The sequence below is a fragment of the Oncorhynchus gorbuscha genome, linkage group LG26 (assembly GCF_021184085.1).
Source record: "Oncorhynchus gorbuscha isolate QuinsamMale2020 ecotype Even-year linkage group LG26, OgorEven_v1.0, whole genome shotgun sequence".
Lineage (NCBI taxonomy): Eukaryota > Metazoa > Chordata > Actinopteri > Salmoniformes > Salmonidae > Oncorhynchus > Oncorhynchus gorbuscha.
The window spans coordinates 43,818,782-43,841,103 of record NC_060198.1 but is presented as its reverse complement, the minus strand read 5'-3'; the positions used below and the strand labels follow the sequence as shown (position 1 = coordinate 43,841,103).

Here is a 22,322-nt window from a genome sequence, read left to right as displayed (position 1 = left end):
ATTCCCGCCAGGATCTCCTCCCATGTGTAGCAACCCTTGACATTCAATACCTCGTCCCATGTCCATTCCTCTTTGCGCCGCTGTTGCTGTTGCCCGTTACCATGCTGCTTGGTCCTGTTGTGGTGGGTGATTCTGTAAGGGTTTTCCTGTCGTGAAGGAGAAGCGGACCAAAATGCAGCGTGGTGGTTGTTCTTGAAATACTACATTTACATTTACATTTAAGTCATTTAGCAGACGCTCTTATCCAGAGCGACTTACAAATTGGTGCATTCACCTTATGACATCCAGTGGAACAGTCACTTTACAATCGTGCATCTAAATCTTAAGGGGGGGGGGGGGTGAGAGGGATTACTTATCCTATCCTAGGTATTCCTTAAAGAGGTGGGGTTTCAGGTGTCTCCGGAAGGTGGTGATTGACTCCGCTGTCCTGGCGTCGTGAGGGAGTTTGTTCCACCATTGGGGGGCCAGAGCAGCGAACAAAACAATAAATGTGCGAAAACCTAAACAGTCCTATCTGGTGCAAACACAGAGACAGGAACAATCACCCACAAACACACAGTGAAACCTAGGCGACCTAAGTATGATTCTCAATCAGAGACAACTAATGACACCTGCCTCTGATTGAGAACCATACTAGGCCGAAACATAGAAATACCCAAAACCTAGAAAAATAAACATAGACTGCCTACCCAACTCACGCCCTGACCATACTAAATAAATACAAAACAAAGGAAATAAAGGTCAGAACGTGACAGGTACCTTCAGGCATTTGGGAATTGCTCCCAAGGATGAACCAGACTTGGGAGCAAGACTTTTCCAGACTTTTCTGATGTCTTGGCTGATTATGTCAAGCAAAGAGGCATTGAGTGTGAATGTAGGCCTTGGAATACATCCATAGGTACACCTCAAATGGACTCAAATGATGTAAATTACCCAATCAGAAGCTTCTAAAGCCATGACATAATTTTCTGGATTTTTCCAAGCTGTTTAAAGGCCAGTCAACTTAGTGTATGTAATCTTCTGACCCACTGGAATTGTGATACAGTGAATTATAAGTGAAATATTCTGTTTGTAAACAATTGTTTGTGTCATGCACAAAGTAGATGTCCTAACCGACTTTCTAAAACTATAGTTTGTTAAACAAGACATTTATGGAGTGGTTGAAAAATGAGTTTTAATGACTGCAACATACGTGTATGTAAACTTTCGACTTCAACTGTATGTAATTAATGGAATATCAGTAGGGAAAAAATATTTAGCGCAAGCTATAAATACTCTGGTTTGTTGTCCATGTAAAAGGCCGGACTTCTACTGGAGGATCATTTTAGGCAGGACTGATACAATGAGTATTACACTCTGCCAATTTTATTTGGTATCGTAACCCATTAGTGTCAATTGTCCCCAGTCTATCATTGCTATGCAGACGACACACAATTAATCTTCTCCTTTCCCCCTTCTGATGACCAGGTGGCGAATCGCATCTCTGCATGTCTGGCAGACATATCAGTGTGGATGACGGATCACCACCTCAAGCTGAACCTCGGCAAGACTGAGCTGCTCTTCCTCCCGGGGAAGGACTGCCCGTTCCATGATCTCGCCATCACGGTTGACAACTCCATTGTGTCCTCCTCCCAGAGTGCTAAGAACCTTGGCGTGATCCTGGACAACACCCTGTCGTTCTCAACTAACATCAAGGCGGTGGCCCGTTCCTGTAGGTTCATGCACTACAACATCCGCAGAGTACGACCCTGCCTCACAAAGGAAGCGGCGCAGGTCCTAATCCAGGCACTTGTCATCTCCCGTCTGGATTACTGCAACTCGCTGTTGGCTGGGCTCCCTGCCTGTGCCATTAAACCCCTACAACTCATCCAGAACGCCGCAGCCCGTCTGGTGTTCAACCTTCCCAAGTTCTCTCACGTCACCCCGCTCCTCCGCTCTCTCCACTGGCTTCCAGTTGAAGCTCGCATCCGCTACAAGACCATGGTGCTTGCCTACAGAGCTGTGAGGGGAACGGCACCTCAGTACCTCCAGGCTCTGATCAGGCCCTACACCCAAACAAGGGCACTGCGTTCATCCACCTCAGGCCTGCTCGCCTCCCTACCACTGAGGAAGTACAGTTCCCGCTCAGCCCAGTCAAAACTGTTCGCTGCTCTGGCCCCCCAATGGTGGAACAAACTCCCTCACGACGCCAGGACAGCGGAGTCAATCACCACCTTCCGGAGACACCTGAAACCCCACCTCTTTAAGGAATACCTAGGATAGGATCAAGTATCCTTCTCACCCCCCCCCCTTAAAAGATTTAGTTGCACTATTGTAAAGTGGCTGTTCCACTGGATGTCATAAGGTGATAATAAGTAAGTCGCTCTGGATAAGAGCGTCTGCTAAATGACTTAAATGTAAATGTAAATGTTTAAATTGTTGCATGCATTTGTATTGGTACCATAATACATTGTATATTTTTGATAGTACAGAGATTAGGCCTTCTTGTTCAGTATTGGTCACGTTTATCATTAGAATGGTAAAAACAGTAAAGGATCATGAATGAGTTCAATGAATGTTTAAAACTTATTATGGCTGCAGGGGCAGTATTGAGTAGCTTGGTTGAAAAGGTGCCCAGGGGTGCCCAGAGTAAACTGCCTGTTCCTCAGGCCCAGTTGCTAATATATGCATATCATTATTAGTATTGGATAGAAAACATTCTGAAGTTTCTAAAAATGTTTGAATGATGTATGTGAGTATAACATAACTCATATTGCAGGCAAAAATCTGAGAAGAAATCAAACAGGAAGTGGGAAATCTGAAGTTGGTTGATTTTCAACCCAGCCCCTATTGAATACACAGTGGGATATTGGTTATGGTGCACTTCCTAAGACTTCCACGAGATGTCAACCATCTTTAGAAACTTGTTTGAGGATTCTACTGTGAAGTGGGACCGAATGAGAGAGGAATGAGTCAGAGGTCTGCCAGCAGTCATGCGCTGATCATGCGCATTTCACATGAGGTAGCTGCGTTCCTTTGCTTTTCTGAAGAAAATGGAATTCTCCAGTTGGAATATTATTGAAGTTTTATGTTAAAAACATCCTAAACATTGATTCCATACATCGTTTGAGATGTTTCTACGGACTGTAACGGAACTTTTGACATTTCGTCTGCAACAAGGTAACGAGCTTCATGACTTTGGATGTGTTTACCAAACGTGCTAACAAAAGTAGCTCTTTGGACATCAATGATGGACATTATCGAACAAATCAAACATCTAATGTGGAACTGGGATTCCTGGGAGTGCATTCTGATGAAGATCATCAAAGGTAAGTGAATATTTTGTAATATTATTTCTGATTTCTTTTGACTCCAACATGGCTGATATCTCTTTGTCTTCTGAGTGCAATTCTCAGATTATTGCATGGTTTTATTTTTACATAAAGCATTTAAAAAAAATCTGATACAGTGTTTGCATTAACCTGTTGCGACTCTAGGGGCAGTATTTTCATTTTTGGGTAAAAAACGTCCCCGTTTTAAACAAGATATTTTGTCACGAAAAGATGCTCGACTATGCATATAATTGACAGCTTTGGATAGAAAAAACTGCAAAGATATTGTCTGTGAGTGCAACAGAACTGATGTTACAGGCGAAACCCAGATAAAAATCCAATCAGGAAGTGCCGCATTTTTTGAAACTGCTTCATGCCAATGACTCCTTATATGGCTGTGAATGGGGTACGAATGAGCTTACGCTTTCAACCTGTCCCGCAAGTGTGATGTTCGGATGTACCGATCCCTGAGTAGGTGTTGTTACACATGGTCTGCCACTGTGAGGATGATCAGCCGCCCGTCCCCAATTTGTAAGTCGCTCTGGATAAGAGCGTCTGCTAAATGACTTAAATGTAATGTAAATGTCTCCCTGTAGCTCTGTCTGTAGCTCTGTCTTAGACATTAGACATAGTTTTCATAACTGTGACCTTAATTGCCTACCGTTTGTAAGCTGCTAGGGTATTAACCTCTCTAGGATAAGGGATGCTTGCATGTAAGATACTAAATTAAAGCTACAACTCGTTGTGAATCCAGCCAACATGTCAGATTTTCAAAAGGCTTTTCGGCAAAAGCATAAGAAGCTATTATCTGATGATAGCACAACAGTAAACAAAGAGAGTAGCATATTTCAACCCTGCAGGCGCTACACAAAACGCAGAAATAAAATATAAAACATGCCTTACCTTTGACGAGCTTCTTTTGTTGGCACTCCAATATGTCCCATAAACATCACAATTGGTCCTTTTGTTCGATTAATTCCGTCCATATATATCCAAAATGTCAATTTATTTGGCGCGTTTGATCCAGAAAAAAACAGCTTCCAATTTGCGCAACATCACTACAAAATATCTCAAATGTTACCTGTAAACTTTGCTAAAACATTTCAAACTACTTTTGTAATACAACTTTAGGTATTTTTAAACATTAATAATCGATCAAATTGAAGACGGGTCTATCTGTGTTCAATATAGGAAGACAACAAACAACGCTACTTTTCAAGTCTCGCGCAACTCTCAACCGTGTTACCCATTTCCAAGATGGCCGTACTTCTTTGGGGCGGCAGCGTAGCCTAGTGGCTAGAGCGATGGACTAGTAACCGGAAGGTTGCGAGTTAAAACCCCCGAGCTGACAAGGTACAAATCTGTTGTTCTGCCCCTGAACAGGCAGTTAACCCACTGTTCCCAGGCCGCCATTGAAAATAAGAATGTGTTCTTAACTGACTTGCCTGGTTAAATAAAGGTAAAATAAAAAATTTAAATTCTTCATTTCTCAAAGGAATAACCTCAACCAAATTCCAAAGACTGGTGACATCTAGTTGAAGCGGTAGGAACTTAAAACTAACTCCTAATTCATCTAGTGTCCAAATGAGAACTCACTGAACAGACAGAGACCTAAAATAAATATTCTGAATGGTTAGTCCTCAGGGTTTTGCCTGCTACATAAGTTCTGTATTACTCACAGACATGATTCAAACAGTTTTAGAAACTTCAGAGTGTTTGCTATCCAAATCTACTAATACACAATGCATATCTTATATTCTTGGCATGAGTAGCAGGAAGTTGAAATTGGGCACGCTATTTATCCCAAAGTAAAAATGCTGCCCCCTATATCTTAACAAGTTAAGTGCTTTGAATGCTGGTAATGGCTCACATTAACACCGTTATTCCAGAAACCCTAGACCCACTCCAATTTGCATACCGCCCAATCAGATCCACAGATGATGCAATCTCTATTGCACTCCACACTGCCGCTTCCCACCTGGACAAAAGGAACACCTACTTGAGAATGCTATTCATTGACTACAGCTCAGCGTTCAACACCATAGTACCCTCAAAGCTCATCACTAAGCTAAGGATCCTGGGACTAAACACCTCCCTCTGCAACTGGATCCTGGACTTCCTGACGGGCCGCCCCTAGGTGGTGAGGGTAGGAGCAACACATCCGCCACGCTGATCCCCAACACTGGAACCCCTCAGGGGTGCGTGCTCAGTCCCTTCCTGTACTCCCTGTTCACGCAGGTTATCAAATGGCTACCCGTACTATTTGCACTGTTATTTTTCACTGTCTTTTTAATGTTGTTTTTATTTCTTTACTTATCTATTGTTCACCTAATTCCTATTTTTTACTTAAACATTTCACTGTTGGTTAGGGCCTGTAAGTAAGCATTTCACTGTAAGCACCTGTCGTATTCGGCGCGCGTGACATATACACTTTGATTTGATTTGATCATCCCATATAATATAATAGATCACAAATATGTTAACTCAATGGATATTATAATTATCTCTAAATGTAAAATACTTTGTTCCAATACAATTCTAGATTGTTAAGTACATACTACAGAGGCCCATCAAGACAAGGAGGTGTAGTTTCCCTGTCATCTTTGCAGGATGTCAGATGCATAAGGGTTTCAAGGCAATCAATTCTAAGACAAAGTCAGACATCATCAATCACTGTCAATCAACAAACATTGTCTGTGTTGTTTAAACAGTAAAGTATTTATTTAACTAGGCAAGTCAGTTAAGAACAAATTCTTCTTTACAATGACAGCCTAGGAACAGTGGGTTAACTGCCTTGTTCAGAGGCATAATGATCGATTTTTAACTTGTCAGCTCAGGGATTTGTTCTAGCAACCTTTCAGTTACTGGCCCAACACTCTAACCACTAGGCTACCTGCCTTCCCTCATATGAACATTATGTATCGTGTATTAAGAAGAGTCATGAAATAATGGTATATTATACATAATGTATGTTAAATCATATTACATTTGTATATTTCCCACAACAATATTACAAACACCTTAATATAAGTGGCCCCTGTAAGAAATGTAAGTATGTCATCTCATAAGTTTTTGGAAAACTTATCCAACATCAGCAGTACATCACTGTTGTGTGTTTAAAAAAAGATATATGTCACTGCACTTTTACAATGGTACTGTACATTGGTCATTTTTTAGGGTTAATCAAGATTATTATATCAGAGAAATGGCTTTATCAGAGTGCAGGTGTATCCTGGGTAGAAGTCATGCATTGGAAGCTTTGAACTAATATACCCAACAATCATTCTGATAAACATGCCTTTTAAAACACATTCTTAAGCTCGCTCTCCTATACACAATTACAATGAGGACATAGTAAAGTATTCGGGGTAGGTCCCCAGAACAGCTTTGAGAAACCACATAGAGCAATTTATTACTTAAGTTCAGGACTCATTGTTCAATGCAATTCTTGAAAATTCTGTTATATTTATTATGAACACAAACATGAATATGGTCTGTCAATAACATTGTGTGTGATGAGTAGAAGTGATTGACTGAAAATATTAAATAATATAATTAATAAAACTGTTAACAAGGTCTATCATATAAATGTAACTGTGATTAACATTTCTGATTCCTTGATCCATCTCACCATTTATTCAAACCAAATGCAAATTGTGTTCATGTGGTGGAAACATTTCTTGGTTACCAGCTGGCTTCTACAAAATACAGTTTCTCCTCAGCTGAAACAAGGTAATGTATAATTAGTGCAGTCCCTGGGCTACTTAACTACTTTAACTGTCTATCTGAATCATCAGAGATGTTAAACTGGGACCCTGAAACACCCAGGTGACAGACTGGAGTTCACCAAGCATGGTGCCACACAGCTGTGAGGGTCACAGGGGGAAGAGAGAGGGGTGGTTGTGTGAGAGAAACAGACTATATTGTGAAAAGGAGTGTGGGACCGGTGTGGAATGGAATGGATTATCAAACATAAACACTTAGATTATGGATTGGATGCATTAATAGTTACTTTACATCAGTTTGACCAACATGATGGAAAATATGCTGTTTCTGTATGACTTAAAGCATACAAATTATGACAAAAGTAACTACAAATGTGTTTATTCCATACTCTAAGTATGTACAATTGTAACGGTTTTCTTCCGTTGAGGGAGAGGAGGACCAAAATGCAAGTGGTTAGAGTTCAACATGTTTAATAAAGAACATACATGAGAACACTACAAAATACGAAACAACAAATGTGAAACCCGAAACAGTCCTATCTGGTGCATAGACACAAAGACAGAAGACAACCACCCACAAAATACCCAAAGAACATGGCTGCCTAAATATGGTTCCCAATCAGAGACAACGATAAACACCTGCCTCTAATTGAGAACCAATCTAGGCAACCATAGACTTACATAAACACCTAGACCAGTTACACCCCATAAACATACAAAACCCCTAGACCAGGGGAAACACATAAATCCCCAATGTCACACCCTGAACTAACCAATGACCTAACCAAATCCCCCCCCCCCCCAAAGGTGCGGACTTCCGGCCGCACACCTAAATCTGTAGGGGAGGGTCTGGGTGGGCGTCTGTCCACGGTGGCGGCTCTGGCGCGGGACGTGGACCCCACTCCACCATAGTCTTTGTCCGCTTTAGTCTCCTCCTAGGAACGGCGACCCTCGCCCCGGATTGGCAACCCTACTAAAGGGCCCTACTGGACTAAACGGGCAGCTCCGGACTGAGGGGCAGCTCAGGACCGAGGGGTAGCTCAGGACCGAGGGGTAGCTCAGGACCGAAGGGTAGCTCAGGACCGAGGGGTAGCTCAGGACCGAGAGGTAGCTCAGGACCGAGAGATAGCTCAGGCTGGTTGGCGGCTCTGGCGGCTCCTTGCAGACTGACGGCTCTGGCGGCTCAGGACAGGCGGGAGACTCTAGCAGCTCTGGACAGGCGGGAGACTCTAGCAGCTCTGGACAGGCAGGAGACTCTAGCAGCTCTGGACAGGCGGGAGACTCTAGCAGCTTTGGACAGGCTGACATTTTTGGGGCTATCTCTTCCCAAGTTGTATAGTCCGAGTTCTGCTCCCATGTCCAGAAATCCTGACATCGCTGCCTCTCCTGCTCGTTACCACGCTGCTTGGTCCTGTTGTGGTGGGTGATTCTGTAACTGTTTTCTTCTGTTGAAGGAGAGGAGGACCAAAATGCAGCGTGGTTAAAGTGCAACATGTTTAAAACCTCTTACAGCTCCCCCCCTACTTTGTGCAATTTCGGCCTGAAGACAAACCCAAATGTAACAGCATGTAGCTCAGGCACAGAACCAAGGATATGCATATTATTGGTAGCATTTGAAAGAAAACACTCTGAAGATTGTGTACATGTGAATTGAATGTAGGAGAATATACACAATAGATCTGGTATAGATAAAACAATGAAAAATAACATGTTTTTTATTTTTATATCATCATCTTAAAATGAGCAAGATGAAACAAACATTCAGATAGGATGATGGGGACAATTTCAGTGAAAAATATAAGAGGGCAACAGTACTTGTGCAAAGTTTCAAAATGATAACTTACAAAATGAGTGTCCTACATGACATTTATCATGAAGTCACCCAGGTGTCCCACACAAGTAGCCCAAATGTACCCAAGTGGCCAAATTGGTGAAAGTATACATTTTGAAACAAATAACTATATACAAAATACCAAAATGGTATTCTAACACACACCCCAAAAAAATTTTAGGAAAAAAAGGACCAAAAAAAGACAAAAATAATAATTATTGATAAAAAAAATATGAAGAAAAAAATATATATATACACAATTAAGGGAATAAACTGGAATGATCTCTTGTCCTATACAGACGTGGAAGCTGATAGTCAGGTTTTTCTATCCACAATCCAGACTACAATAAATGGCTTCCTAAAGAAAATCAAATCCAAACCTGGCCAAAAGAGCACTCTTCCTTGGCTAAATGGAGAAATCTGGAAATTGATGAAAGAACGAGATTATGCTCTAAAAATAGCCCTAAAATCTAAATTAGAGCATGACAGACGTAGGTTTACCATGTTGAGAAATAAGGTGATAAAAGAAATCAGACAGGCCAAGGCAAACTTTTTTATTAACATAATTGGTGAAGCAAAGGGAAATTCTAAATTGATATGGGAGAATCTAAAAAAGTTAACAGGGAAAGACCATAGTAACACTGCAGAAAGACTAGAAATCATGGTGAATAACAATCTAACACAGGATGCAGTTGAAATAGCAACAGCCTTCATTTCCTACTTTATTGACTCTGTCAGGTTACTGACACAGAACCCCTCCACTGATTTCTTGGGCTCAGTGCTAGTGAATGACACTCAACCTGTCTTCATCATAAGGGAGGTTTCTGAGTCAAAGGTGAACAAGGTGATTAGCTCACTAAAGAACTCTAATGCCAAAGATATGTTTGGGATGGACTCTACCTTTCTTAAAAACTACAAAGAGTTACAATAGATGTGTCACCAACACATCTATTGATCTCGGTGTGTTTCCAAGGGTATGGAAGTCAGACATAATAACGGCCATCTTTAAATCAGGCGACCCTGCTGACGTGAGTAACTACAGGCCCATTAGTATACTACCTGTGGTGTCAAAGGTTGTTGAAAAGTGTGTAGCAGAACAACTGATTGCCCACCTCAACAACAGCCCCTTCACATTACACTCCATGCAGTTTGGCTTCAGAGCGAAACACTCCACAGAAACGGCCAACTGCTTTCTTCTGGAAAATGTGAAGTCCAAGATGGACAAAGGGGGTGCTGTTGGGGCTGTGTTTCTGGACCTAAGGAAGGCTTTTGATACTGTTAACCATGAGATTCTCATCACAAAATTGTCCAAGTTCAACTTTTCCCCTGATGCCTTGAGATGGATGAAATCATACCTTGAAGGCAGAACTCAGTGTGTCAGAGTGAGCAATGAGCTGTCGCCCACTCGTAGCTATGATGTGGGCGTGCCCCAAGGGTCAATACTGGGGCCCCTCCTGTTCAGCCTGTACATTAATGATCTGCCTTCTGTCTGTACTGGGTCTGAAGTTCAAATGTATGCAGATGATACAGTGATATATGTGCATGCAAAGAGCAAACAACAAGCTGCACAAGAACTCACTACTGTAATGGTCCAGGTTACAAAGTGGCTCAGTGACTCGTGTTTGCATCTCAATGTGAAAAAAACTGTTTGCATGTTCTTCACAAAGAGGGCAACAGATGCTACTGAGCCAGATGTCTATGTGTCAGGGGAGAAGCTCCAGGTGGTATCCAATTTTAAGTACCTTGGCATCATACATCATACATTCCAACCTCTCTTTTAAAAAGCATGTGAAAAAGGTAATTCAAATAACTAAATTCAATCTAGCTAATTTCCGATTTATACGAAATTCTTTGACTACAGAGGTAGCAAAACTGTACTTCAAATCTATGATACTCCCCCACTTAACATACTGCTTGACTTGTTGGGCCCAAGCTTGCTGTACAACATTAAAACCTATTCAGTCTGTCTACAAACAGGCTCTCAAAGTGCTTGATAGGAAGCCCAATAGCCATCATCATTGTCACATCCTTAGAAAGCATGAGCTCTTGAGTTGGGAAAATCTTGTGCAATACACTGACGCATGTCTTGTATTCAAGATCCTTAATGGCCTGGCTCCCCCTCCACTCAATATTTTTGTTAAACAGAAAACCCAGACATATGGCAGCAGATCCACAAGGTCTGCCATGAGAGGTGACTATATAGTTCCCCTAAGGAAAAGCACCTTTAGTAAATCTGCATTCTCTGTGAGAGCTTCCCATGTCTGGAATACACTGCCATCAGACACACATAACTGCACCACATATCACACTTTCACAAAATGCTTGAAGACCTGGCTAAAGGTCAATCAGATTTGTGAACATGGTCCCTAGGTGTGTGTTGCCGCTTTCCATGTTGTCTGTTGTCTGTAGCTTGTGAGGTGTGGAAACACTTTGTTGCTTTTATGAATTTTGTCTTGCTGCTTTTTGTTCTATGTTGCTCTGTCTGTATGCTATGTCTTGCTTACATTTACATTTACATTTAAGTCATTTAGCAGACGCTCTTATCCAGAGCGACTTACAAATTGGTGCATTCACCTTATGACATCCAGTGGAACAGTCACTTTACAATAGTGCATCTAAATCTTAAAGGGGGGGTGAGAAGGATTACTTATCCTATCCTAGGTATTCCTTAAAGAGGTGGGGTTCCAGGTGTCTCCGGAAGGTGGTGATTGACTCCTCTGTCCTGGCGTCGTGAGGGAGTTTGTTCCACCATTGGGGGGCCAGAGCAGCGAACAGTTTTGACTGGGCTGAGCGGGAGCTGTACTTCCTCAGTGGTAGGGAGGCGAGCAGGCCTGAGGTGGATGAACGCAGTGCCCTTGTTTGGGTGTAGGGCCTGATCAGAGCCTGGAGGTACTGAGGTGCCGTTCCCCTCACAGCTCCGTAGGCAAGCACCATGGTCTTGTAGCGGATGCGAGCTTCAACTGGAAGCCAGTGGAGAGAACGGAGGAGCGGGGTGACGTGAGAGAACTTGGGAAGGTTGAACACCAGACGGGCTGCGGCGTTCTGGATGAGTTGTAGGGGTTTAATGGCACAGGCAGGGAGCCCAGCCAACAGCGAGTTGCAGTAATCCAGACGGGAGATGACAAGTGCCTGGATTAGGACCTGCGCCGCTTCCTGTGTGAGACAGGGTCGTACTCTGCGAATGTTGTAGAGCATGAACCTACAGGAACGGGCCACCGCCTTGATGTTAGTTGAGAACGACAGGGTGTTGTCCAGGATCACACCAAGGTTCTTAGCGCTCTGGAGGACACAATGGAGTTGTCAACCGTGATGGCGAGATCATGGAACGGGCAGTCCTTCCCCGGGAGGAAGAGCAGCTCAGTCTTGCCGAGGTTCAGCTTGAGGTGGTGATCCGTCATCCACACTGATATGTCTGCCAGACATGCAGAGATGCGATTCGCCACCTGGTCATCAGAAGGGGGAAAGGAGAAGATTAATTGTGTGTCGTCTGCATAGCAATGATAGGAGAGACCATGTGAGGTTATGACAGAGCCAAGTGACTTGGTGTATAGCGAGAATAGGAGAGGGCCTAGAACAGAGCCCTGGGGGACACCAGTGGTGAGGAGACACCACGCGCTGTCCTATGTTGCTATGTCTTGCTTGTTCTATGGTGCTATTGTCTATATTGTAATTGTTTTTAATAACCTGCCCAGGGACTGCGGTTGAAAATTAGCCGGCTGGCTAAAACCGGCACTTTTACTGAAACGTTGATTAATGTGCACTGTCCCTGTAAAAATAAAATAAACTAAACTAAACTAAAGTAAATTTACAAAATAACATGGTTAACTATTTACACACTTTCAATATTTGGAAGACACTCAGTCCTCTATCAAATCAAATCAATTTATATAGCCCCAGCCTAAAACCCCAAACAGCAAGCAATACAGGTGTTGAAGCACGGTGGCTAGGAAAAACTCCCTAGAGAGGCAAAAACCTAGGAAGAAACCTAGAGAGGAACCAGGCTATGAAGGGTGGCCAGTCCTCTTCTGGCTGTGCCGGGTGGAGATCACAGTGGTTGTAGAGGGTGCAACAGGACAGCACCTCAAGAGTAAAAATTAACAGTTTAGGGTTCCATAGCCACAGGCAGAACAGTTGAAACTGGACCAGCGGCAAGGCCAGGTGGACTGGGGACAGCAAGGAGTCATCATGCCAGGTAGTCCTGACGCATGGTCCTAGGGCCCAGGTCCTCCGAGAGAGAGAAAGAGCTAATTAGAGAGAGCATACTTAAATTCACACAGGACATCGGATAAGACTCCCATTCGGAGTCAGTGTCATTGTGAAAGAAAATGTTCAGTTAGAATAGTTTCACATATGAGCCCTGTATCAAACAGGTATAATAAACAGATATAGAGAGTTGAAGGTTGATTATTATATTATTATTACCTGCTAGATCTACTGTCTCTTTTATATTATGACATTTCAGCTAGATCTACTGTCTCTATTATATTATGACAGACCAGCTAGATCTACTGTCTTTATTATATTACAACTGTCACGACTTCCGCCGAGGTTGGCTCTCCTGCCCGTTCGGGCTGTGCTCGGCGGTCGTCGTCACCGTCCTATTAGCCACTACCGATCCCTTTTCGGTTATCTGTTGGTTTTGTCTGATTGTTTTCACCTGTGTGTTAGTTAATTAGTATCTGTATATAATGTAGGTTGTCGCGCCCTTGTTTTGTGCGGGATTGTTTGTTTTTTACATTTCGTTTCGGCTGTTGGTGTTTTGTGTTTTATTTCTCCGGTTTGTCTGGTTATTTCCTGTTTTGGTTATTTTTCACCCTGTTTGTATTTTTGGGTTGTCCGTGTTTATTATTGTTCACCGGAGAATTAACCTTTATTCATTATTTGCTCTCTGCGCCTGATTCCACCCACCTTGACTAGTCGTTACACAACAGACCAGCTGTATCTACTGTCTCCATTTCACTTTGGCTATTGATGTGGTCCTACCCTCTCCTCAACAGCCACAAATAGGCTATTTCATGTGGGTTGGGGTGGGGTGGCAGACACACGCATCTCACATTTCATGACATTAAATGTTTCTATATTGCTTCTAAAATAAATAAATCACAAATAATATTTTATGTTATTAATTTAAAACAAGGGCATTAGCATGATAAGAACTTACCAGTCCAAAACATGTCCTCTCCCGTTCAAAGAATATTCCTCCACAATCGCTAAATGAAGCATCCTACAACAATCAATGTCTCACCGTCCCAATCAATTTATTCTAAAATTGTGTGTACATCTGTATATCTAGACTTAGATTTAGCTTTCCCTGACTTAGTCGCCATAATGATTGATATTGACAGCTGAATCTGCGCATTCACCAAACAATACAGTGCGTAATATGCGTAGCTTCTTCCGGTATGAAAATTCAATAGCACATGACTCTCTTTAGGCTGGAGCTTACTACATGGGTTGGTCTTGCAACACATAAACATGGCATATTGCCATTTACCTCAGCTCATTGGCTATCTATCCAGCTAGATTTCAAGACGATCAGTGGTCATTGGGATAAAAGACAGTCAATCAACGAAACAGCGGGCAAATCATTGGTGCACAATGATGTCATGACTTGTCTTCAAATCGGTTTCTTTCAGTCAATACAGTCCCGCGAAATGGCCCATCACGTTTGATTGTGTTACAAACAAACCAGTTGATTGCAGTGAAACCAAACATGTCTGAGTATAACAGAACTGCTATGGCAGGCAAAAACCCGAGGAGAATCCTTCCAGAATGTGATTTGTTTATGTGTTTTTCCATTGAAAGGCTGTTGACTAGACAGGGATTTAGCTCAGATTGCAGTTCCTATGGCTTCCACCAGATGTCAGCAGTCTTTAGACACGGGTTCAGGCTTGTTCTTTGAAAAACGACCAAGAATTAAGAAAATGGGAAGTGTCTATAGAAATGTGCACTACTGTTTTGTGCGTGTGACTGTGTGCGCTCGTTGTTATTTTTAGTTTCTATTGAACACACTGTTCTACGGTTGAAATATTATCGTTTATATAGATATTTGACAACCTGAGGATTAATTAGAAACATCGTTTTACTTGTTTCAACAAACTTTACCGGTACAATTAGAATATATTTGTCTGCATGTTTGGACGCCTTCTGGCAGGTGGATTACTGAACAAATTGCCCCAAAGAAACCTAGTGTTTGGGATATAAAGAGGGACTTTATCAAACAAAACAACCATTTATTGTGTAGCTGGGACCCTTTGGATTGCCAACAGAGGAAGATCTTCAAAGGTAAGGGATTTATTTTATCGCTATTTTTGAGTTTTATGACACCTGTGCAAGTTATGAATTTATGCTAATGCAGGAAGTATGTGAGGCGCTGTCCTCAGGCAATCAAATGCTATGCTTTTTCTGTAAAGCCTTTTGTAAATCTGACAAGGCGGTTCGATTACCAAGATTCTAAGCTAAAGAACCATGTATTTTCAATAATGTTTAATATTACGACTTTTGTCATTTGAATTTGGCGCTCTGCAATTTCACCGGATGTTGTCAAATCGCTCACGGGATCCGAGCCTTAAGTTAAGCAACTTAATTTCCACCATAAGCAAACAAGAATATGCTCAAACAGAGGCGGTGTTCCTAGTAGCCAGGGAATTTAATGTAGGGAAACTTAAATCTATTTTTACCAAATTTCTATCAGCATGTTAGATGTGCAACCAGAGGAGAAAAAAACAGACATATACAAAGTTTTCCCTTGCCCTCCATTTGGCAAACCTGACCATAATTCTATCCTCCTGATTCCTGCTTACAAGCTAAAATTAAAGCAGGGAGCACCAGTGACTAGATCTACTAAAAAGTGCTCAGATGAAGCAGATGCTAAGCTGCAGGACTGTTTTGCTAGCACAGAGTGGAATATATTCCGGGATTCCTCTGATGGCATTGAGGCGTACACCACATCAGTCATTGAGGAGGACACCACATCAGTCATTGAGGAGTACACCACATCAGTCAATGGCTCCACCAATAAGTGCATCGATGACATCGTCCCAAACCAGAAGCAATGGATTACAGGAAACATCCACACTAAGTGTTACGGATACAAGTATCCTGTGTGTGTATTTGTCGAACACTGTTCTGTTCAAAGAGGTTGATCAAGAGGATTGATTGTGTGATACCTCTGAGAAGCTGATCACCTCTGACAAACAGCCCAGGAAAGAATCAAAGAACGTTGAACTTATTGCTGATGCAATACAGTTACCAGTCACTCGTGAGCAGCTGATTGCTAACCAAAAGGTTGACAACAAGCTTGCTAAATGTTTTTTCTAGTGTTGTCTCCTTGGAAGATGTAAAGAAGAAGAACGTGGCTTACTTCATTGAAGGTAATCTCCTCATGTGTAAATGGAAATCCCATGTTGACGTGGGTGGAGATTGGAATGCTGTTTACCAAATAGTAATTCCTACAGCCTTTCGACAAAATGTGTTATCCCTTGCTCATGATCACCAGTGGTCTTGTCATGTTTTGTCATTTATTATCATGTCTTGTCCCGGTGCTCCCCATTCTATTCGTTTCCCTCTGCTGGTCTTATTAGGTTCTTTCCCTCTTTCTATCCCTCTCTCTCCCCCTCCCTCTCTCACTCTCTCGCTCTCTCTTCTCTCTATCGTTCCGTTCCTGCTCCCAGCTGTTCCTATTCCCCTAATCATCATTTAGCCTTCCCACACCTGTTCCCGATCCTTTTCCCTGATTAGAGTCCCTATTTCTCTCCTTGTTATTCGTTTCTGCCCTGTCGGTTCCTTGTCTAGATTTCACCGTGCTGTGTTTGTGTATCGCCCTGTCGTGTCGTGTTTTCCTCAGATGCTGCGTGGTGAGCAGGTGTCTGAGTCTGTCTGGTTCAAGTGCCTTCCCGAGGCAACCTGCTGTTCACCTGCTGTTCAAGATCGAGTCTCCAGTTTGTCCTCGTCATTTCGAGTGAAAGTTGTGTTTTTTGATTGTATTCACTTTACTGGATTAAAGACTCTGTTTTCGCCAAGTCGCTTTTGGGTCCTCTTTCACCTGCATGACAGAAGGAACCGACCAAGGAATGGACCCAGCGACTTCAGACGCTCGTTACACTGCCGTCGAGATCCAAGGAGCCATGCTCGGCAGACACGAGCAGGAATTGTCTGCTGCTCGCCATGCCGTGGAGAACCTGGCCGCTCAGGTTTCCGACCTCTCTGGACAGTTCCAGAGTCTACGTCTCGTGCCACCTGTTACTTCCTGGCCTGCCGAGCCTCCAGAACCTAGGGTTAATAACCCACCTTGCTACTCCGGGCAGCCCACTGAGTGCCGCTCCTTTCTCACGCAGTGTGAGATTGTGTTCTCTCTCCAACCCAACACATACTCTAGTGAGAGAGCTCGGGTTGCTTACGTCATTTCACTCCTTACTGGCCGGGCTCGAGAATGGGGCACAGCTATCTGGGAGGCAAGGGCTGATTGCTCTAACAAGTTCCAGAACTTTAAAGAGGAGATGATTCGGGTTTTTGACCGTTCAGTTTTTGGTAGGGAGGCTTCTAGGGCCCTGGCTTCCTTATGCCAAGGTGAACGGTCCATAACGGATTATTCTATTGAGTTTCACACTCTTGCTGCCTCTAGTGAGTGGAACGAGCCGGCGCTGCTCGCTCGTTTTCTGGAGGGACTCCACGCAGTGGTTAAGGATGAGATTCTCTCCCGGGAGGTTCCTTCAGATGTGGACTCTTTGATTGCTCTCGCCATCCGCATAGAACGACGGGTAGATCTTCGTCACCGGGCTCGTGGAAGAGAGCTCGCATCAACGGTGTTTCCCTGCTCCGCATCGCAACCATCTCCCTCCTCTGGCTCAGAGACTGAGCCCATGCAGCTGGGAGGGATTCGCATCTCGACTAAGGAGAGGGAACGGAGGATCACCAACCGCCTGTGCCTCTATTGCGGAGTTGCTGGACATTTTGTTAATTCATGTCCAGTAAAAGCCAGAGCTCATCTGTAAGCGGAGGGCTACAGGTGAGCGCAACTACTCAAGTCTCTCCATCAAAGTCCTGTACTACTTTGTCGGTCCATCTACGCTGGACCGGTTCGGGTGCTACATGTAGTGCCTTGATAGACTCTGGGGCTGAGGGTTGTTTCATGGACGAAGCATGGGTTCGGAAACATGACATTCCTTTCAGAGAGTTAGAGAAGCCTACGCCCATGTTCGCCTTAGATGGTAGTCATCTTCCCAGTATCAGATTTGAGACACTACCTTTAACCCTCACAGTATCTGGTAACCACAGTGAGACTATTTCTTTTTTGATTTTTCGTTCACCGTTTACACCTGTTGTTTTGGGTCATCCCTGGCTAGTATGTCATAATCCTTCTATTAATTGGTCTAGTAATTCTATCCTATCCTGGAACGTTTCTTGTCATGTGAAGTGTTTAATGTCTGCCATCCCTCCCGTTTCTTCTGTCCCTACTTCTCAGGAGGAACCTGGCGATTTGACAGGAGTGCCGGAGGAATATCATGATCTGCGCACGGTCTTCAGTCGGTCCCGAGCCAACTCCCTTCCTCCTCACCGGTCGTATGATTGTAGTATTGATCTCCTTCCGGGGACCACTCCTCCTCGGGGTAGACTATACTCTCTGTCGGCTCCCGAACGTAAGGCTCTCGAGGATTATTTGTCTGTGTCTCTTGACGCCGGTACCATAGTGCCTTCTTCCTCTCCGGCCGGGGCGGGGTTCTTTTTGTTAAGAAGAAGGACGGTACTCTGCGCCCCTGCGTGGATTATCGAGGGCTGAATGACATAACGGTTAAGAATCGTTATCCGCTTCCCCTTATGTCATCAGCCTTCGAGATTCTGCAGGGAGCCAGGTGCTTTACTAAGTTGGACCTTCGTAACGCTTACCATCTCGTGCGCATCAGAGAGGGGGACGAGTGGAAAACGGCGTTTAACACTCCGTTAGGGCATTTTGAGTACCGGGTTCTGCCGTTTGGTCTCGCCAATGCGCCAGCTGTTTTTCAGGCATTAGTTAATGATGTTCTGAGAGACATGCTGAACATCTTTGTTTTTGTCTATCTTGACGATATCCTGATTTTTTCTCCGTCACTCGAGATTCATGTTCAGCACGTTCGACGTGTTCTACAGCGCCTTTAGAGAATTGTCTCTACGTAAAGGCTGAGAAGTGCTCTTTTCATGTCTCCTCCGTTACTTTTCTCGGTTCCGTTATTTCCGCTGAAGGCATTCAGATGGATTCCGCTAAGGTCCAAGCTGTCAGTGATTGGCCCGTTCCAAGGTCACGTGTCGAGTTGCAGCGCTTTTTAGGTTTCGCTAATTTCTATCGGCGTTTCATTCGTAATTTCGGTCAAGTTGCTGCCCCTCTCACAGCTCTTACTTCTGTCAAGACGTGTTTTAAGTGGTCCGGTTCCGCCCAGGAGCTTTTGATCTTCTAAAAGAACGTTTTACGTCCGCTCCTATCCTCGTTACTCCTGACGTCACTAGACAATTCATTGTCGAGGTTGACGCTTCAGAGGTAGGCGTGGGAGCCATTCTATCCCAGCGCTTCCAGTCTGACGATAAGGTTCATCCTTGCGCTTATTTTTCTCATCGCCTGTCGCCATCTGAGCGCAACTATGATGTGGGTAACCGTGAACTGCTCGCCATCCGCTTAGCCCTAGGCGAATGGCGACAGTGGTTGGAGGGGGCGACCGTTCCTTTTGTCGTTTGGACAGACCATAAGAACCTTGAGTACATCCGTTCTGCCAAACGACTTAATGCCCGTCAAGCTCGTTGGGCGTTGTTTTTCGCTCGTTTCGAGTTTGTGATTTCTTACCGTCCGGGTAGCAAGAACACCAAGCCTGATGCCTTATCCCGTCTGTTTAGTTCTTCTGTGGCTTCTACTGATCCCGAGGGGATTCTTCCTTATGGGCGTGTTGTCGGGTTAACAGTCTGGGGAATTGAAAGACAGGTTAAGCAAGCACTCACGCACACTGCGTCGCCGCGCGCTTGTCCTAGTAACCTCCTTTTCGTCCCTGTTTCCACTCGTCTGGCTGTTCTTCAGTGGGCTCACTCTGCCAAGTTAGCTGGTCATCCCGGTGTTCGAGGCACTCTTGCGTCTATTCGCCAGCGCTTTTGGTGGCCGACTCAGGAGCGTGACACGCGCCGTTTCGTGGCTGCTTGTTCGGACTGCGCGCAGACTAAGTCGGGTAACTCTCCTCCTGCCGGTCGTCTCAGACCGCTCCCCATTCCTTCTCGACCATGGTCTCACATCGCCCTAGACTTCATTACCGGTCTGCCTTTGTCTGCGGGGAAGACTGTGATTCTTACGGTTGTCGATAGGTTCTCTAAGGCGGCACATTTCATTCCCCTCGCTAAACTTCCTTCCGCTAAGGAGACGGCACAAATCATTATCGAGAATGTATTCAGAATTCATGGCCTCCCGTTAGACGCCGTTTCAGACAGAGGCCCGCAATTCACGTCACAGTTTTGGAGGGAGTTCTGTCGTTTGATTGGTGCGTCCGTCAGTCTCTCTTCCGGGTTTTATCCCCAGTCTAACGGTCAAGCAGAGAGGGCCAATCAGACGATTGGTCGCATACTACGCAGCCTTTCTTTCAGAAACCCTGCGTCTTGGGCAGAACAGCTCCCTGGGCAGAATACGCTCACAATTCGCTTCCTTCGTCTGCTACCGGGTTATCTCCGTTTCAGAGTAGTCTGGGTTACCAGCCTCCTCTGTTCTCATCCCAGCTTGCCGAGTCCAGCGTTCCCTCCGCTCAAGCGTTTGTCCAACGTTGTGAGCGCACCTGGAGGAGGGTGAGGTCTGCACTTTGCCGTTACAGGGCACAGACTGTGAGAGCCGCCAATAAACGCAGGATTAAGAGTCCAAGGTATTGTTGCGGCCAGAGAGTGTGGCTTTCCACTCGCAACCTTCCTCTTACGACAGCTTCTCGTAAGTTGACTCCGCGGTTCATTGGTCCGTTCCGTGTCTCCCAGGTCGTCAATCCTGTCGCTGTGCGACTGCTTCTTCCGCGACATCTTCGTCGCGTCCATCCTGTCTTCCATGTCTCCTGTGTCAAGCCCTTTCTTCGCACTCCCGTTCGTCTTCCCTCCCCCCTCCCGTCCTTGTCGAGAGCGCACCTATTTACAAGGTACATAAGATCATGGACATGCGTTCTCGGGACGGGGTCACCAATACTTAGTGGATTGGGAGGGTTACGGTCCTGAGGAGAGGAGTTGGGTTCCGTCTCGGGACGTGCTGGACCGTTCACTCATTGATGATTTCCTCCGTTGCCGCCAGGATTCCTCCTCGAGTGCGCCAGGAGGCGCTCGGTGAGTGGGGGGTACTGTCATGTTTTGTCATTTATTATCATGTCTTGTCCCGGTGCTCCCCATTCTATTCGTTTCCCTCTGCTGGTCTTATTAGGTTCTTTCCCTCTTTCTATCCCTCTCTCCCCCTCCCTCTCTCACTCTCTCGCTCTCTCTTCTCTCTATCGTTCCGTTCCTGCTCCCAGCTGTTCCTATTCCCCTAATCATCATTTAGCCTTCCCACACCTGTTCCCGATCCTTTTCCCTGATTAGAGTCCCTATTTCTCTCCTTGTTATTCGTTTCTGCCCTGTCGGTTCCTTGTCTAGATTTCACCGTGCTGTGTTTGTGTATCGCCCTGTCGTGTCGTGTTTTCCTCAGATGCTGCGTGGTGAGCAGGTGTCTGAGTCTGTCTGGTTCAAGTGCCTTCCCGAGGCAACCTGCTGTTCACCTGCTGTTCAAGATCGAGTCTCCAGTTTGTCCTCGTCATTTCGAGTGAAAGTTGTGTTTTTTTGATTGTATTCACTTTACTGGATTAAAGACTCTGTTTTCGCCAAGTCGCTTTTGGGTCCTCTTTCACCTGCATGACAGGTCTGGTCATTTAGGAATCACAAAGACTTATGATCGGATCCTTCAACATTTCTTTTGGCCGGGTTTAAAACAAGATGTGGCTCAGTTCTGTCGGACATGCCACACATGTCCGATAACAGGAAAACCAAATCAGGTTATTCCTCCCGCTCCTCTTTGTCCCACACCTGTCATAGGTGAACCATTCAAGCATGTGGTGGTTGATTGTGTCGGACCGTTACCAAAGACAAAATCGGGTGACCAGTTTTTGTTAACGATTATGGGTATGGCTACAAGATACCCGGTAGTGAGTAAAGCCTTAATAAAATTCTTCACGACATTCGGGTTACCTAAGGTGGTACAAAGCGATCAAGGTTTCCTATCCAAGCCATTCAAGCAGGTGTTAAAATCCTTTTCAATTTTGCACCGTGTGTCAAGGGCCTATCACCCAGAGTCTCAGGGTGCGCTTTAAAGATGGCATCAGACACTGAAGTCTATGCTACGTAAATATTGTTTGGAATCTGAGAAAGATTGGGATGAGGGAGTTCCTCTAGTTTTGTTTGCTGCTCGTGAAACTGTGCAGGAGTCCCTAGGTTTCAGCCCAGCTGAAC

General features: G+C 44.5%; 1 protein-coding gene across 3 annotated transcripts in view; it reads right to left on the bottom strand.

Moving 5' to 3' along the window:
* The window catches only part of LOC124016020, a 113,147-nt gene that overhangs the window by 87,290 nt on the left and 3,535 nt on the right, over window positions 1–22,322 (bottom strand). Inside the window, exon 3 of one of the 3 annotated variants that reach the window (XM_046331538.1) lies at window positions 3,963–3,971. The exons of the other annotated variants lie outside the window; for them this stretch is intronic. Within the exon in view, the coding sequence (XP_046187494.1) occupies window positions 3,963–3,971 (9 nt within the window). The remainder of the gene's footprint in view (window positions 1–3,962; window positions 3,972–22,322) is intronic. 3 annotated transcript variants of the gene reach the window in all.